General features: G+C 37.1%; 1 protein-coding gene across 1 annotated transcript; it reads left to right on the top strand.

The window, feature by feature from the left end:
- Nucleotides 1-809: 809 nt before the first annotated feature.
- On the top strand, nucleotides 810-5,717 carry LOC130053872 (uncharacterized). The gene has a single exon (XM_056161503.1). It carries the CDS (start codon nucleotides 810-812, stop codon nucleotides 5,715-5,717), a length of 4,908 nt encoding a protein of 1,635 aa, XP_056017478.1.
- Nucleotides 5,718-18,517: the final 12,800 nt, after the last annotated feature.

An 18,517-nucleotide genomic window follows, 5' to 3' on the forward strand; every position in this document is an offset into this window, starting at 1 on the left:
TGTATATAATAAATATATGATTTTATGTCCCCCTTCAACATGCTCAAATAAGAGGGGCATATTGCTTTGCATCTGTCGGTCGGTTGGTATGTCGGTCCGTAGACCATAATGTTCTCCACTCAATATCTTGAAAACTTTTCATTTGATCATAATGATATTTTATATGTGGATTGGTTATGAATAGAAGAGGATCGACCCCTATTGATTTTCAGGTCAAAAGGTCAAGGGTCAATCCACTCTGAACATAGGAAGATACTGTCTGTAGTGTTACACAATTCCGGATTTTTATGTTTGACCATTTTGGTTTTGTACTTTAGAAATTTACTCACCCGGATGTACGCCAAAAAGCACATGGGACAAATATGTTTTTATTTAGAAATAGGTGTTTGGCTCTGCACGGAGTAAGTATTTTGATGCATCCCTGATTTTATAACCTTAAATAATGTTCATTTAGTATGCATATTATCTGTCAGCTGTGTTGTAGGTGATTTTAATGTAAAATTTCATGATTCTTACTTTGGTTATCAAGGACGCTGTGTATAACATGTATCAAAATGGCGTTTAATGTAATTTCATACCCTTTGCTATTATTTTGGGGCAATTTGTCTTATTATTGAAAACTGTTCCGACTGCTTTAGGAAACACATTTTTATGATATAACTGTATTGTTGTATTTTAAATGTACAATTTATTATTGTATTATTTGTTACAGTCTTGTACCCTCTCCGGGGGTTTTGGATCGCAATAAATAATTGCACAGTACAAGATCCTAATAGAACCAACTTCACGGATTCCCTGGAATTCTCATGATGGCATCCGGCGGTGTTTCTGAGAAAACAGAGCTGCGACAACAACGCTCGCTCACAGACAAAGGACTTGAGGTTTATGAAGGTCATGTTAAGAAATATAAACTTTCATTACATGAAATACAACAAACATTGGACTCTATCATTGCCTCGGCAGTATCTTATCCCCCTGTTGCAGTGATAAATGAACTTAAGCAACAATCTGAACATTATTTAAATGTTTACACTGAATTTTGTGACTATCTTGTCAGTGTACGATCAGAGCAAAGTGACACCGAGAAAAATAATGCGTATTCCATGAAAGAAGTTTTGATGTCTTTTATTCATGACAAGATAAAAGAACTGGAGTGGAAATCAACACATGATCCACTTAAAACAGAGCACATGAAGAGTGAAAGTCTGGATAAAATAGTTCCTGTTTTTACTGAACCTAACATGAACAAACAGTCATCCCCCATTAGGAAGGAAAATTCTCATTCAAAGGCACAATCTATTAAGTCACACTTAAGTGCCAAATCGAAACATTTGTCATCAACACATTCACATGTCAGCTCCCTGTATGTGAAACAAAAGGCCAAATTAGAGGAAGCTCGTGTTCGATTAAAATTTGCTGAAAAGGAAGCTGATATTCTTAGAGAACAAGCAAATCTGAATGCCAAACTAAAGATTCTTGAAAGTGAAAGGCAGTTAGAAGAATGTGCGCAAGGTCTTAGTGCAATGGATGAATTTCTCGATGTGGCAGATTCGAATTCAAGTGTGAGTGACCCTGAATTATCAAATACTGTTAAAACGCGAACTAGACAGTATGTACATGATGTCCAGTTACAGGATCATGAACATTTATCTCAAACAAACATTTCAAAAATTCGAGTACCAGTTCTCGCGGATCACCCTGTTAATGAATACAAGACTCTGAATGATTGTGCTCTAGATATGAATGCCAACAGAGTTCTGCCGAAAAATGATACTCCTCTCAACCCTGAAGCTACACCATTTGTGAAGAGGGAGGAAAATATCTGCATCGAGTTTTCGAAATATATTGTGAAAAAAGATATGCTGCTGAAAAGAATCCATGATTTTGATGATAGACCTGAATCATTTGGTTCCTGGAAAAAAACATTCCGAGATGTAGTGAGTGAACTCAACCTTAGTGCAGCAGAGGAAGTAGATCTGCTTATTCGTTACTTAGGACCAGAGTCAAAGAAGTCAGCAATAACTATTCGCTCTGCAAATTACAGTGACCCAAATTGTGCTAAAGACAGAATTTGGCAGAGATTGTCAGATCGTTATGCGCGACCTGAGATGGTCGAATCTTCCGTCAAACAGAAACTGTTATCTTTTCCGAAAATTACAAACAAAGACTTCAAGCGTCTGTATGAACTTGTTGATATTGTGGTAGAGATTGACTCACTGAAGAATGAGGATCAATTCAAAAACTTATTTGCATCATATGACTCATCAGCAGGAGTTAATTTGATTGTAGCTAAGCTTCCATATCAGTTGCAAGAGAGGTGGACTACAGAGGCTAGTAGATACAAGGAGGAAAATGATACAGCATACCCACCATTTCACGTGTTTGTGACTTTTCTGGAAAAGATGGCTAGACGAAAAAATGATCCTTCATTTGCATTTGAGGACTCATACAAATCGAAACAAGTGAAAAGTGAATATGGTACACGCCCCATCTCTGTAAGCGTGAAAAAAGTTGACATACCTACAGAACAGGAAGTCAAAGGACCACTATGCCCCTTGCATAAAACATCTCATAGCCTAAATAAGTGCTTCCAATTTCGTCAAAAACCAATACAGGAGCGGAAGGAATTTCTCTCCAGTAAAGGACTGTGCTTCAAGTGTTGCGGCCACAAGCCTCACTTAGCAAAACACTGTCGTTCAACTGTGAAATGTGGTATATGTAAGTCTACTCATCCGACAGCCTTACATGAGGACAGGATTCAGTTTATGGAACAAACGAATAACTGTTTGTCATCACTGGAACATGAAGTGACCACAAGGTATACAACCTTATCAGGATCAAGCAGATCATGTGCCAAAACATTACTTGCTCGAGTTTACCAAGATGGACAGCGAGACCGTGCTCTTGAATTATATGTGATAATCGATGAACAGAGTAATCGTTCATTAGCGAGATCATCACTCTTTGATCATTTTGGAATATCAGGACCTGAATTGCCATATTCTCTTTCATCTTGCTCTGGATTGTCAACAGAGTATGGCCGTAGGTGCTCTAACCTTATCATTGAGTCATTCGATTCATCATGTAAGATGAAACTACCCACGCTTATTGAGTGTGATCAGATACCGGATCAAAGAGATGAAATCCCCTCGCCATCAGCAGCAAAAGTACATTCACATCTAAGTGACTTAGCGGACGCTATACCACCTATAAGAGATGAATCCCAGATACTCTTGCTTTTAGGACGAGACTTGCTGCCTGCACACCACATTCTTGAACAGAGACTAGGGCCTATTCATGCACCATTTGCACAAAGACTTCGGCTAGGCTGGGTCATAATTGGCGATGTGTGTCTAGGTACAAGCCACAAACCAGATGAAATATCTGTTATGAAAACTTTCACATTGAAGGATGGACGAACGACAATGTTTCAACCCTGCATGAGTAACATGCATGTTGCAAATGATCACATCTTTGAGAAAAGAAAGGATGATGATACTCCAGGTCTTTCATATGAAGACAAGCAATTTTTAGAAATTATGGACAAGAAGATGTACAAAGGTCAGGACGGATGTTGGACAGCTCCATTGCCTTTCCGGCAAAACCGTCAATATCTTCCTAACAATAAGCCACAAGCAATGAAAAGAGCTCGCATGTTGGATGCAAATTTGCGTCGAAACCCTGAAAAAATGAAACACGCTATAGGCTTTATGAAGAAAATTCTTGATTGCGAACATGCTGAAGAAGCACCAGAATTGCATGCCAGTACTGAATGTTGGTATTTACCACTTTTCGCTGTGTATCATCCCAAAAAACCTGGGAATATTCGCTGCGTATTTGACTCATCTGCAAAATATGGAGGCGTCAGTCTTAATGATGTTCTTTTAACAGGACCAGATTTAGTGAACTCACTCCTAGGAATTCTTCTGCGATTTAGACAAGGCCCTGTGGCGATAACAGCTGATATAGAGCAAATGTTCTATCGCTTCTCTGTCCCCGATGACCATCGTAACTACCTTAGGTTCATGTGGTACAAGGACAATGAACCAAGTCAGGAGATGATAGAGTACCGTATGACAAGACATGTGTTCGGCAACAGTCCTTCGCCGGCAGTGGCAACATTTGGACTCCGCAAATGTGTATCTACAGCAGATGAAGATGTGAAAAGCTTTGTTCTCAACAACTTTTACGTTGACGATGCTTTAATGTCTGTAGACACCTGTGAAGAAGCCATTAGTATACTCTCTCGTACTCAGACTATCTTGAAGGAGGAAGGAAACATTCGGTTGCACAAAGTATCATCAAATTCTCTTAATGTGATCAAGTCCTTCCCTACGGAAGACCTTGCCAAGGAGGTCATCGACATTAATCTAGACTTAAGTGAGGCATCCTTACATCGCAGTTTAGGAGTAAGTTGGGACGTATTCAAAGACTCTTTCACTTTTCGAGTATATTGCAATGACAGACCATTCACAAAAAGGGGTCTATTAGCTACTATCAACAGTTTATACGACCCTATTGGGTTTGTGTCACCAGTGACTATCGGAGGGAAGTTCATTCTCCAAGATGTTATGTCTACAGTAACCGACTGGGATGAACCACTTTCTCAGGAGTTCTCTACACGTTGGAGGGACTGGAAGGAATCGCTAATAAACCTTGAATCAGTCGTCATACCTAGATGTTACGCTAATCTTGTGTCCAATCAGGTCACCCGCAGAGAACTACATGTATTCTCCGATGCATCTTCTAGGGCTATAGGTGCAGTAGCTTACCTCAGAATTTTTGACGTTAATGGAGACCATCACATAAGTTTTGTACTTGGCAAGTCCAGAGTAGCGCCCACACATGGTCATACCATTCCGCGCTTAGAATTATGTGCGGCAGTACTTGCATGCAATATCAAGGATACTGTTACTCAGCACTTGTCACTTGACCTTGACTCCACGACTATGTACACGGACAGTAAAATTGTGTTGGGATATATAAATAACGAACGTCGTCGTTTTTATGTCTACGTCAGTAATCGTGTGGATATGATCCGTCAGTCAACATCTCCAAACCAATGGACTTATATATCATCAGAAGAAAATCCAGCCGATATTGCCACACGATCTATTGCTGCAACCGACATTACCCAATGTGCTTGGATCCAAGGACCTATGTTTTTACATGACATCAGTTCAGCTGTGACATCTGCCATAGACTATCAGTTGATTGATCCAAGTTCTGATATCGAAGTCAGACCCTTGATAAATGCTTCTAAAACCACTTGCGCTTCACAAAACACTCTAGGTGTTCACCGCTTTGAAAGATTTTCCGATCTCTATGCACTTCTTCGTGCAATTGCTCATTTGAAACGATTGGCTAAGTATTTCTCAAATTCACTTGAACAATCCAAACCATTTGGATCAACACTTACAAGCCATGAACTGTTAGAAGCAGAGATATTTGTGTTGAAAGAAGTTCAATGGTCATGTTTTTCTAAGGAAATTAGTGCTCTTAAGGAGGGGAGGAATATCCCAAAGTCAAGTGCTATTCTTCCACTTACCCCAATTCTAGATGACAATGGTATATTGCGCGTGGGAGGACGTTTAAAACGTTATAAAGCAGCAGATGCATTAGACTTTCATCCAGTCATAATTCCAAGAAAGCACCACATTGGAGAGGACGTCACCTCACGGAAGGTAAAATTCGAACATCAGGATACTGGATCATAGGAATGAAACGACAAGTTACTTCCCACATATATCGATGCATTTTATGCAGAAAACTCAGGGGAAGATTTGGTGAACAAGTTATGGCAGATTTACCAGAGGAGAGAATTACGCCTTCACCACCATTCACTTTCGTGGGTGTGGACACCTTTGGCCCATGGACTGTTGTTGTCAGACGTTCTAGGGGTGGTCAGCTCAATCCGAAGAGATGGGGAATAATATTCACCTGCCTTGTGTGCCGTGCTATACACATTGAAGTGGTAGAAGAACTTAGTAGCTCTTCATTTATAAACGCAGCTAGAAGGTTTATAGCAATAAGAGGCCCAGTTCGACAATTTCGATCAGATCGAGGGACCAACTTTGTTGGAGCTGCTCAAGAAATGGGGATAGATTCTATTTTTGTAGAGGACCCTTCTGTGAGAACATTCTTAAACCAAAACCGTGTGACATGGGTTTTTAACCCTCCCCATGCTTCACATTTTGGAGGAGCGTGGGAAAGGATGATCGGGACAACCAGAAGAATTTTGGATGCAATGTTATTGCGCACCAACTCCAAAGGAATCACTCATGAGATACTTACTACGTTCATGGCAGAAGTATGTTCCATCATTAATTCAAGGCCCATAATTCCTGTTTCGTCAGATCCTGAGGATTCCGCCGTACTGACACCCAACATTCTGCTCACACAGAAGATAGATTCTCTTCCTAATGACCTACCTGAACTTAATATCAAAGATGCATATCGCGCCCAATGGAAACATGTTGTTTATCTTGCACAGGAGTTCTGGAAAAAGTGGCGTGAGCAATATCTTTCCGGACTTCAAGTCAAACGCAAATGGACATCTGTTGAAAGCGACCTTAAAGTAGGGGATATAGTTCTTATGCGAGATGACCAAGCACACAGAAATAGTTGGCCCATAGCTATCGTCGAGCAAATTTACCCCAGTGAGGACAATCGTGTACGGAAAGTCCAAATTCGTATTGGAAAGGACAGGAAAACATATATTCGTCCAATTCATCAACTTGTGCTGTTACTTTCTCAGTGACTCAATAAAGTCATTTTGAACAGTTGATGTTTGTAAAAATTTGCAAGTATTTGAATTGTCAGACTTATGATAACTTTTTTGTAAATTAATTTTCCTTTTTTAAATGTGGGACACAATTTTTGTCATTTTAATTGTGTCTTAATTCTCTGTATGGAATATTCTTTTCTTGGTAAACCTTTAAATAATAGTGATTTTTAGTAAAATCAGGAGGGGAGTGTAGTGTTACACAATTCCGGATTTTTATGTTTGACCATTTTGGTTTTGTACTTTAGAAATTTACTCACCCGGATGTACGCCAAAAAGCACATGGGACAAATATGTTTTTATTTAGAAATAGGTGTTTGGCTCTGCACGGAGTAAGTATTTTGATGCATCCCTGATTTTATAACCTTAAATAATGTTCATTTAGTATGCATATTATCTGTCAGCTGTGTTGTAGGTGATTTTAATGTAAAATTTCATGATTCTTACTTTGGTTATCAAGGACGCTGTGTATAACATGTATCAAAATGGCGTTTAATGTAATTTCATACCCTTTGCTATTATTTTGGGGCAATTTGTCTTATTATTGAAAACTGTTCCGACTGCTTTAGGAAACACATTTTTATGATATAACTGTATTGTTGTATTTTAAATGTACAATTTATTATTGTATTATTTGTTACAGTCTTGTACCCTCTCCGGGGGTTTTGGATCGCAATAAATAATTGCACACTGTCTGCTCAATATCTTGAGAACCCTTTCCTTAAAGGACACATCGCATGTTTTTAAACTTTTTAATCTTTTCAGCAAAATTAATTCATTTCATGCCTAAAACTACTTTACATGTATTTTAAATTAAACAGTTTGCGTAGTTTTCGAGTATGAAAGCGATGAAATTCAAATCTTGCGATATGCATATTTTCTTCGATATTTTACGCGCCATTATCTGTGACGTCATATGCGACCTCGAGCGAGAAGATTTGAAAACAGTTGAAAGCCATTTCATAAACAGATTAGATTTAATTGACAAACAAACAATTATCACATTAACAGCTTGTAAATAACACTGCATTAGGGTGTTTTGAGCCGTTTAAGGGTGTACTTGCTGTCAGTAGAGAGGATTTGGACTGTGTTTTTTTCAATTTTCGAAGGAAGGTATGAGGGACAAGACGTGAATATATTTTGTCGGCACAACGACTTTGCCATAAAAACCCCCAGTAGAATTTGTCCCTGTACTTTTTCAAACAAGCACTTGGACAAAGACGTAGACAAACTGCGAGAAAATGGTTCTATCGAAGCTACGCACTGTTACATATAGGCCTACGGCATATGCTTTCCGTTCTGCTCTCAAATTCAATACACACTCGCACCAACTGACCTTCACCTTGTAACAACATATAGGCAGAACTTTGCTTGCAGTGTCTACCAACTGGTAGTTTTAAAAAAGAGAAATTTAAAGATAAAAGATAATTGAACTTTCAATTATAAATAATAAAATATAATATTTCCCGACTTTGAATTGAATTATAATGCTTTCATTTTTTTTAAGGAACGCGTACGTGTTTACAACAACAGCACGCCGCGCTCACAATGTGTTGATAACAAAAAATAATGATTAAGCCTAATAAAATTGCTTTAATAAAATAATTTAAAAATATTGTGATTTTCAAATTAAGTTTGATCATTATTATTATTATTATTATTTTTGAAATGCACCCGTGGCAGTAGGTCTATAGTTGTCAATGATACATAATCGTATCATAATTTAGGCCTATCTAACTTCTCCAAAAATAAATTTAATAATTGCACTGTTTATTTTAGAAAAGCAACAACGCTAATTACAGTTGTTTACAGAAATGGCATTACCAAATTGTGTTTAGACAGTGATCCCATGTAAACATTATTTACTCGCAAATTTATGCAGATTTCATACTCGCTTTCCTCGCTACATTTGGGTCCCTATTTGTATGCACTGGTGGCTAAAAGATAAAGACTCGGGAAATTTGTCAACATCGAAATAAATGTTATCCATGGTAAATAATTAGGCCCCTAAAACCCGAGTTTTTAAAAATATCTAACACTCCTTTTACAACAAGTTGATCGACGAAGGTCGCATATGACGTCACTGTACCACGTGACTACCTATCTGATTAACTAGGCTTTTTGAAATCGGGGCTTAGATTTAAGTCCGTATTGTGGCTAATTATCGCAATACTTCAGCGAACGAACTATTACAATTAATTTCTATAAGCATAAGGAAGACAAAATGCATATAATTCTGTATACTTTGAAAACACGAGATGTGTCCTTTAATAGACATCAAAATTTGTCTCTGGCACATCCTAAGGAGTAGATGACCCCTATTGATTTTAAGGTTACATGTTCAAAGATCAAGGGTCAATCCACTCTTGACATAGAAAAATACTGTCCACTCAATATTTTGAGAACCCTTTGCTTGACAGACATCAAACTTGGTACACAGGAACATTATAATGAATAGATGACTCCTATTTGGGGTTCACATAGTCAAGGGTCAAACTGATCATACATGTAGTAATATTTTAAGAATTATTTGCTTGATTGACACCAAACTTGGTACACTGGTACATTCTAAGGAGTAGAATATCCCTATTGATTTTTAGGTCAAGTGGTCAAAGGTTAAGGGTCAATCCACTTTGGATACAGGAAGACATTGTACGCTCAGTATCTTGATTTTTTGGGGCATTTTTCAAATCAAAAGGTCAAAGGTCAATAAGTGCTATACAGTACTCTGTACATTTGGAGTCCACTCAATATTTCTCTGATAATGATGATATTTCATACAGTGGTTAGTTATTGGTAGAAGATGGCTCTATTGAATTTCAGGTCAAAACTCAAATTTCATATGCAGGTTGGTTATGAGTAGTAGATGATGCCTAATGATTTTCAGGTCAGAAGGTCAAAGGTCAATGTAGTACAATAAACAATTGGTATCTGCCCAATATCATGAGTTGGTCATTGGTATTAGATACTTCTGGTGATTTTCAGTTCAAAAAATCACCAAGTGCAGTGATGTACTCCATGCATTTAATGTCAGCTACACAATGTAGTAGAAAGGTACACTAATATGTGATTGATGTCAGCACGACCTTCAAAGAAGAGGGGATTATTCTACCTTAACCTTTCACCATAATTTGATAAAATACAATAAAGAAGCAACACATTGACAGCTTACATTTATACAAGTCAGTGCCCTTAATGCCCCTGGTGCTTCCAGACTTTGACTGGTAGTATAAACATTTTCATGAGTACACTGAGTATACATATGACACAGCTAAGAGGAGCATATATGTTTTACAAACATTTCTTGTTTCATATAAGCTAGAATTTGAAATGTAACCCATAATAAGACTAATATTCTAATTTTGTTCATTTTCACTTCCAAATAATTGAGCATAATTAGAGCTATCCACATCATGATAGTCATCTTTTGGATCTGAATTCAACTGATTTGAACAACTTTATCAACACAGACATTTCTACATTTGCAAGTGGTCAAACAAGTCTAAATTTCATATTCACTGGTCCAAAATTCTATAATTAATTGCTATATGTATTAACAGATTTGACCATGAAATCACCACAAGCTGTTTAAAGTGTAAGATATAAAAATAAGCATTACTTCGAACCAAATACATGTAGGATTCTAGATGAAATTGATGTGTCCAAGCAGACTGATACAAAGTAAAATTTGTAAGTCCGCTCTCAATTTAGTGCATCTCGGGCACACGGTGCCCTGGAATTTTGTACACAGATTATAGCAGTCTTTAATTATTTGAATGTATCTGAGGCAAAAATAATAAATTAGAAAGTGCAACAATTCAGTCATAGAGAGAACAATAATTCATTTGGAGAGATTTTTAATTCCATATACCGGTACATGTATTTACATTTGCTATTGTTTATATCCCCAAAACTCTTAAGATCATTGATGCAACAAAGTCGTGTCTCAATCAGCATATTGATCCCAAAATTTCAAACCTCCAAATTTAGTTGACAAAGCTTTAAAATTTGAAATGTCAAACTTAATGAAGATAGAAGCTTCAATATCATTAGTTTCATATACACACAGATTAGAACCAAATATTCATTGACTCTCCTTAAAAGAAATCACACATTGTTGTAGCAGATTGCAGTATTTGTGTGTTTTATTGTAGCTCCCTGTGTAGAGGAAACTGTGAGAATTGAATCCAGGAATCCACGAAAGAGGAAGTTTGCTGAAACATTAATTGACACAAGCATTTCCATTCTGAACTACATGATGAACTGCATCACTGAAGGGTCTTCGGACTCGGACATAGAACGACTGTATCAAACAGTAGAGAAATTCATACGCGAGAACAAGGAAGAGAGATCAACATTAGTGTCTCACACATTTTTTGAAGTATTACGACAGAAAATAATAGATTATGCGAATTTTAAAAAAAACCGGATGGAAATTTTAGAAAGATTTTTCAACTTTATTTTGAAGTTAAAGAAAAAGTATGGTGCTGAATTAGAGTGTTCACAGGGCAGCTTACTGCTGAAGTTGACCTTTTCCTCAGAGAGAGGCTATGACCTCTACAAGCAGGATTCTGAGAGAGGAGAGATTAGGAAACTAATCCTATCTGTGTTGCTTTACCCTCCATATCTGGCCAGTTTTAATCTACATGCTGAGGATTTGATGATTTATCTGAATGATAACGAACTAACAGCAGAAATCAGTAAGTAATTATTACTACAGAAATCAACGAATAGTCATTATTACAGAGTAATTAAGTTTCCCAGTACATATGTATTCTTATTAAGTACGTAGTACCAAACACCTGTAAAGTCAGTTTTCACTTGTATCTATTCTTCTTTTAAATAAAAATTAATTAATTTAATCAATGAAATCTCCATGTCCACTAATAGTCAATGATGTTCTGAACCAACTTATATGATCCATGGCATGTATTTAGCAATGTTCTGAAAAATATGGAAGACAGCCAATATATTGGAGGTCTGGGAGTTTATCTTGAATGTATTTATTTTATCTTTGTTAGATTTAATTGTATATTATGAAGTAACAGTTAACTTTTGTTGTGTAACTAGTAGAAACCAGATATTTGGACACATGTATAAGCAATCTTTTGTCTTAAAGTAAAGTATGTCAAGTTCATATATTAGGTTAAAGGTCAAATATGATTTGCCATTTGCTGAATGTGTCATTTTAGGTCACCTGAGTCACTCAGGTGACCTATTGCTATTGGTCTGGTCCGTTGTGCGTCGTCTGTTAACAACTTCTTCCCAGAAACTACTCGGCCAATCTTGACCAGATTTAGTATGTATCATCTGTAGGTGAAGGAGACAGAAATTTTAAATTTCATGACCCCCTTCCCTAACGGGCTTTAACTTTGCTGAATACTGGTATCAGAATTTAGCTTAGATATGCAAAACATGAATTTATTTTATGTATTTCATAGCCCTTGGGAGTAGTAATACTTTTAACTAATACTCAGGGCTGTGGACCTCTTATTGGTGATCTTTGGCTAATTTTAAATTACTAGTATCTTAATGTAATTGAAGTGAGCAAAAGTGGGTTGAAAGATTCTGCAAAACGTAAACAAAAGCAGTCATCAGTGGAATCACACAAACGATTAAAGACAGAAGATTTGCCAGACACACCAGGGACGTCAACTGATGAAAACTTAACTCAGATAAAATCATTCTCAGCAGGTAAGCCAATGGCATGCACATGTCAAAAGCTGGTGATATCAGTATATGAAAGATTCTTGAAAAAAACACTACTATGAATTTCATCAGACCTTTGATAAATTTACCCCAAAAGTTGTCACCATCTCTGTATTTTGATTAATTTTCTTCTTGCACATATTTAATGAAAGAGCGTATTAATGTCAGCAAATTGAAATGTGCATCTCCTCTGTATTTCAGGAAGAACCAAAAGACAAATTCTTTATAAGGGAAGCTTGGAGTCGAAAGTTCCACGGCTGGATGAATCTTACAGGGCAGGTAAGTAGGAATATACAGACCCTGAAGCGAAGTACTACACCAGTTGAACAGTGAACGAATGCTGAATGGTTTGGGAATGACAGTTTTGTTTGGGGAACAAACGCTGAATGGTTTGAATGGAACAGTTCTCGGCAAGAACGGAATGCTTTGGTCAAAGATGGGAACGAACTGTTCAACCTTTATTTCAAATTCTGCATTTCGGATACTTTCGATTCTTTATATTCATACATTAACATTGTAGTCTAGTCAATCTAGAAAATGACCTCAAGAAAATTGCTACAAAAGGATTTATTGCTTTAAGTTATACTACAATATAGTCATAATAACATATTGAAAATATACAAAAATATAGTTTACGGAAGATTTTCAAAAGGGGGTCTTTATTATGACCACGAACCGTAAAATTTGAATTTTCATTTATGCTACGGTTCGTCCTCCATACACAGAATATGATGTCATGATGACACAAGTCCATGAGACACGCTGTGAAAGCATGGTCATTGTTAGTTGAGAAAGATATTATATAACATTATATAATATTATATACATTTATGTCACGTAAGTACATCAAAATGGTGTTCATGGGTCTCTTAATGTTTATTTGATGCTAGGCGTAAGTATTTAATGACATAAATTCGGGCCAAGTAGGGGGCAACTAGTTAAATTTGTGTATCAAAACAATCGTTCATTGCCCGATTCCAGATCTTTACCAGCAGAAATACATTAGATCAATAATTTTATAGCAGATGTCCAAAATTAAATTACCTGCATACGCTTGAGAAAAAAATCTATGGTGAGCCATATGGGTGACCTTATTGCAATCGGTTGTCGTGCATTGTCCGTCATCCGTCGTGCGTTAACAATTGAACATTTTTAACTTCTTCTTGATAACTACCAGTCCAATTCTTTTCATATTTGATATGGAGTATCTTTGAAACAAGGGCAACATAAATTGTAAATTTCAGGTCTCCAGCACTCATGGGGCCTTAGGGGCGGGGCAAAAACTGTTCAAAATTGACCAATTTTCAAAAATCTTCTCAAAAACCGCACACGTGTAAGCAAAACTAAATGCATGGTGATGGAGAGGAAGAAGGCTTTTACCAAAATTGTAAATTTCATGATCCCCAGGGTAGGGGTTCTGACCCCAGGGCGGGGCCAAACTTGTTATAGAGTGTTTATGTGTAAAACACTTAAATAACATCTTCTTTAGTGCTGTTGATACTATATTGAAACTAAATAAATATTTAGAAAAAACAGGTAGTCCTTTACCAAAATTGTAAATTTGATGATCCCAGGGGTAGTGGTTTTGGTATCAGGGTGGGGCCAAAATGGTCAGTTATTAAATGTGTGAACAATAGACATTTTTAACTTCTTCTTGATAACTATCATTCCAATTCTTTTAATATTTGGTATTAAGCGTCTTTGGAACTTGTAAATTTCAGGATTCCTGCACCCCTGCTGGGGCCTTAGGGGCGGGGCAAAAACTACCCAAAATTGGATCTAACCCCAGGGTGGGGCCAAACTTGTTATATAGTGTTTATGTGTAAGACACTTAAATAACATCTTCTTTAGTGCTGTTGATACTAAAGTGAAACTAAATGGATAGAGGAGGTGGTCTTTTACCAAAATTGTAAATTTGATGATCCCCAGAGTAAGGGTTCTGACCCAAGGGTGGGGCCAAACTTAGTATATAGTATTTATGTGTACGTTTGCTGATACTGTATAAAATCTAAATGCAGACTTAGGAATAGCAGAAAAGGATATACAAAAAATGGTGAAATTCAATCAAAACCCAGGGTTATGACTTAAGGATGAGTCCAAATTAGCCATATGTTTTGATGTTTTAATGTTAATACACCTATTATTTAAAGCCTTTCATCAGTGTATGCACTTTTGAAGGCAGTGAAGTTCTAAGAAGACATCTTGTTTTATATTGTTGCTGAACATTAGAATTTAGCTTAGATATTCAGAACAGGAATTTTTTTCTAGATTTCATAGCCCATGGAAGTAGTGATACTTTTTCACTAGTATTCAAGTGACCGATAAGGCCTGTGGGCCTCTTGTTATGTATTATATACGCATATAAGGTAAAACAACAAATTTCAAGGCAATTTATAAAATCCGGTTTCGATTTAGAATATTTTTAGTCAGAAATTTAAGATTTCTTGTATATCAAAGGATAAAACAATTTTTTAAATAATATTCAACAATTCACAATGTAATTAAAAAAATCAAAGCACAAAAGTTTTATCTGCTGAATTGAATGAATATAGAAATGGATTTCTGTGTTTTCTGCAACAAAGATCTAGGTACATGGGAAACAATTGAATTACGGGAAAAGGAAAGCATTGGTATTAACAATGCAAGCTCTGAAAGAGGTGATTAAATTAGTTGGATCAGAAAAGCAATTTAATTTCAAAGAAGACTGTCTATTTTGCGGAAAACCATGCAAAACGGAAAAAAACATGATGTACACTTGGTTCAAACGACACATTTTCAATCAACTTTTGAACAGATATGCAAGGATAGAAACGATGAATGGGCAGTCGAAGTTAAATGTAGGACAGAATTTGCTAGGGACCTTCATGCGGCTGATGCCATTTATCATAGTACTTGCATTGGTAATTTTCTGTCAGGGAAAATAGTGTCAGAGGCGTTTTCAACATGCAAATAAAATGCATCTTATTCACAAGGTTGGCCAAATACCAGCCACAAACTTTTCTTACAAGTGACAAAATACGTGGAAGAAAATGACGACGAACAGACAACAATCAAAGATCTAGTAGACCACATGAAAAGTCTCTCTGGAGAAGAGGCATATTCCCATCAACACATGAAAATCAAATTGAAGGAGCATTATGGTATATCCATCATAATAACTGAATTAAACGGTAGAGAAAATGTAGTTACATTTCGTCAGAATGTCGCAACCATATTGCATAATTTCTATAAGGAATCAGACGTTCTAAAGTCCGACGAAGAAAATAAAAGGTTTCTGATAAAAACAGCAGCAACACTTATCAAGAATGATATATGAAACATGCCGGTAAATAAAGCATTCTATCCCAGTGTTCAGGATATTCTATCAAAAGAGGGTCATTTACTAGACAGTTTATCATCATTTCTGAAAACCATAACTTCTCTGAGAATGTCTCATCTACCAAAGTTAATTCAATTGGACAAGACCAAGACTAGTCATATGTTTGGATCCAGGTTTCTAACAGATACACTAAACAGCATGGGGTTTTGTTCATCATACTCTGAAGTCAAGAAATTTGAATCATCTGCTGTCATTTCATGAAAGCAAGAGTCCTGTCCTCTAGACGAACCACATTGTCTACAGTTTGTAGCAGATAATATAGACCTTTCATGGTATGGGGATTATATCTTGTTTGTCTCTTGGGTTAAAGAAAAACCCTCTACGCATTCAACGCTTGGATGTTGCTACTGATGACTTAATTGCATCTGGCCATATCAACCTATTTTACTTCAATGCGGAAAATTACAAGAAGTTCACGCAACATAAATTCCAAGAGCTGAGACCTCATAAAAGCATGAACTTTTCTTGGAAGATCGACATATTGAGAAATGTTGTTTGGCCTTAAAATCACCTCTGCCTGGTTGCTCTGGAATGATGCAAATGGTTCTAGAAGGCAATAATCAGGGGTTTCAGACATAACGTTTTTGCCCATGATTGATCTGAACCGAAGTGATCTGAATTGCATCTTTTCAATGTTGATGTTTGTTTCTAAAGAAGCTTCATGACATAATCAAACTCTAATCATAACGTTTGATCAACCATTGTATTGGAAAGCAGTTATGATGACAAGCAGTGAGGAATGTAGCAACATAGTTGTGCGTCTTGGAGTTTTCCACGCAGAGATGAGTTTTCTTGGCAGCATCGGAAGAATTATGTCAGGCTCTGGGCTTAGAGAAATACTAGAACTCATATATGCCCCAAACGTTGTTAGTCATATGTTAAGCGGGAAGGCAGTTTCCCCGTGCATTTCAAGCAATAATGTTTTTACACACTGCACTATACAATGCACGCTGAACAAGCATATATTTGGTTTGAATCAGTGTGATGAAGTTGAAAGTGACTTTAAGGAGGCAAATCCCATTTTAGACAAAGCAGATGAGTTATACAGTCGTCTATGCTTGAAGGGCATTTCTGTTCAGCAAGCTATTGATGATCCTGTTTTCACTGCATTAATATACATTAACGGCAAACTGACAACTCAACTGTATGACAAACGGGATGATTTCAGCTTCTCCATCGTCAACTTCCCATATTTGTGTAGCAATATTCCATTATCACCTGCATATGGTGTTTATATATCTCAACTGATTCGATATGCAAGAGCTTGTTCTGGGTATAGTCAGTTTTTTAATCGAGGTAAGCTACTGACAAACAAGTTGATGGTACAGTGATTTCAACAGTCTCGATTGAAGTCAACATTTCGCAAATTCTATGGACGTTAAACCGATCTAGTTCGTCAATACAACCTCGCATTGGGTCAAATGCTGTCTGACGTGTTTCATACCGATTGTTAAGCTGTTCTTGGCACACTGATTTTGACTGCGGATAACTCCGTTTACCTGATCAGGATATAGGGCTCATGGCGGGTGTGACCGGTCAACAGGGGATGCTTACTCCTCCTAGGCACCTGATCCCACCTCTGGTGTGTCCAGGGGTCCGTGTTTGCCCAACTATCTATTTTGTATTGCTTGTAGGAGTTATGGGATTGATCACTGTTCGTTATCTTCACCTTGCATTGGAGAATCGCATTCAAGATAAAATGAATGAAATCAAACAATCTCAAACATCAAAATTATGGCTGTTATTTATTGAGATGGTTGCCATTTTGAAACGCTTCTTGGTTGCAGAAAGGACAGGGGAATGGCAGCTTCTTCTATCGACATTGCAGGAAATGTTGCCATATTTTACAGCTGCAGGTCACAATCTGTATGCTAAATCTGTGTATTTGTATCTATCTCAAATGCAGGACCTAGACAAAATCCACCCAGAGGTTTATAACCATTTCATAAAGGGAAACCATGTTTTATGTAGAACTGATCGGTATTGGTCAGGTTTGTCTACTGATTTGATTATAGAGCAGGTATTGGTGAGAAGCGGGAAATCTACGGGCAGATTAACACCCGGAAGAAGAATGGGGGAAGCTCAGAAGGCGCATTGGCTTTTGTCTATGCCAACATTACTTACTTACTTAATCCTCTTCGTGCATGTCTGCACATAGGGCTGATATCAGCTTCCGCCACACTTGTCTGTCCCTTGCTTCTTTTCTGCTTCTTTCCAGGTTAATCCCATCTCTTTCAACTCTCCATCTATCATTCTTCGCCAGGTTTCTTTTGGTCTTCCCCTCTTTCTTTTCCCATTAGGAGTCCATCTGAGAGCGACATTTGCTGGGCATGCTTTGTTCATTCTCGTGGCGTGCCCTAGCCACCTCCATCTGCGTTGTTTAATTTCGAATTGGATGCTCTTTTGAGATGTTTTACTCCATAGGTCTTTATTAGAGATCTTTTTCGGCCAATAGATTTTGCAGATTCTCCTAAGACAGGTGTTATGGAAAGATGACAGTTTCTTAAGGGTGTACTCTCGTGGTACTTTTACCGCGAGTGAGTCTCCATACTTTTTAAATTCGTAACTAAGGGGATGCGTGTGTTTTATTTCGTATGCACAAAAAAGAACATTACATGTAATATCTGTTTTTATTTGTAAGCAAT

This window comes from Ostrea edulis, chromosome 4 (genome assembly GCF_947568905.1).
Source record: "Ostrea edulis chromosome 4, xbOstEdul1.1, whole genome shotgun sequence".
In the NCBI taxonomy this organism is placed as follows: Eukaryota; Metazoa; Mollusca; class Bivalvia; order Ostreida; family Ostreidae; genus Ostrea; species Ostrea edulis.

Excerpts from the sequence above, each read along its gene's own strand:
- LOC130053872 (XM_056161503.1), top strand. The coding sequence starts at position 810 with ATGGCATCCGGCGGTGTTTCTGAGAAAACAGAGCTGCGACAACAACGC.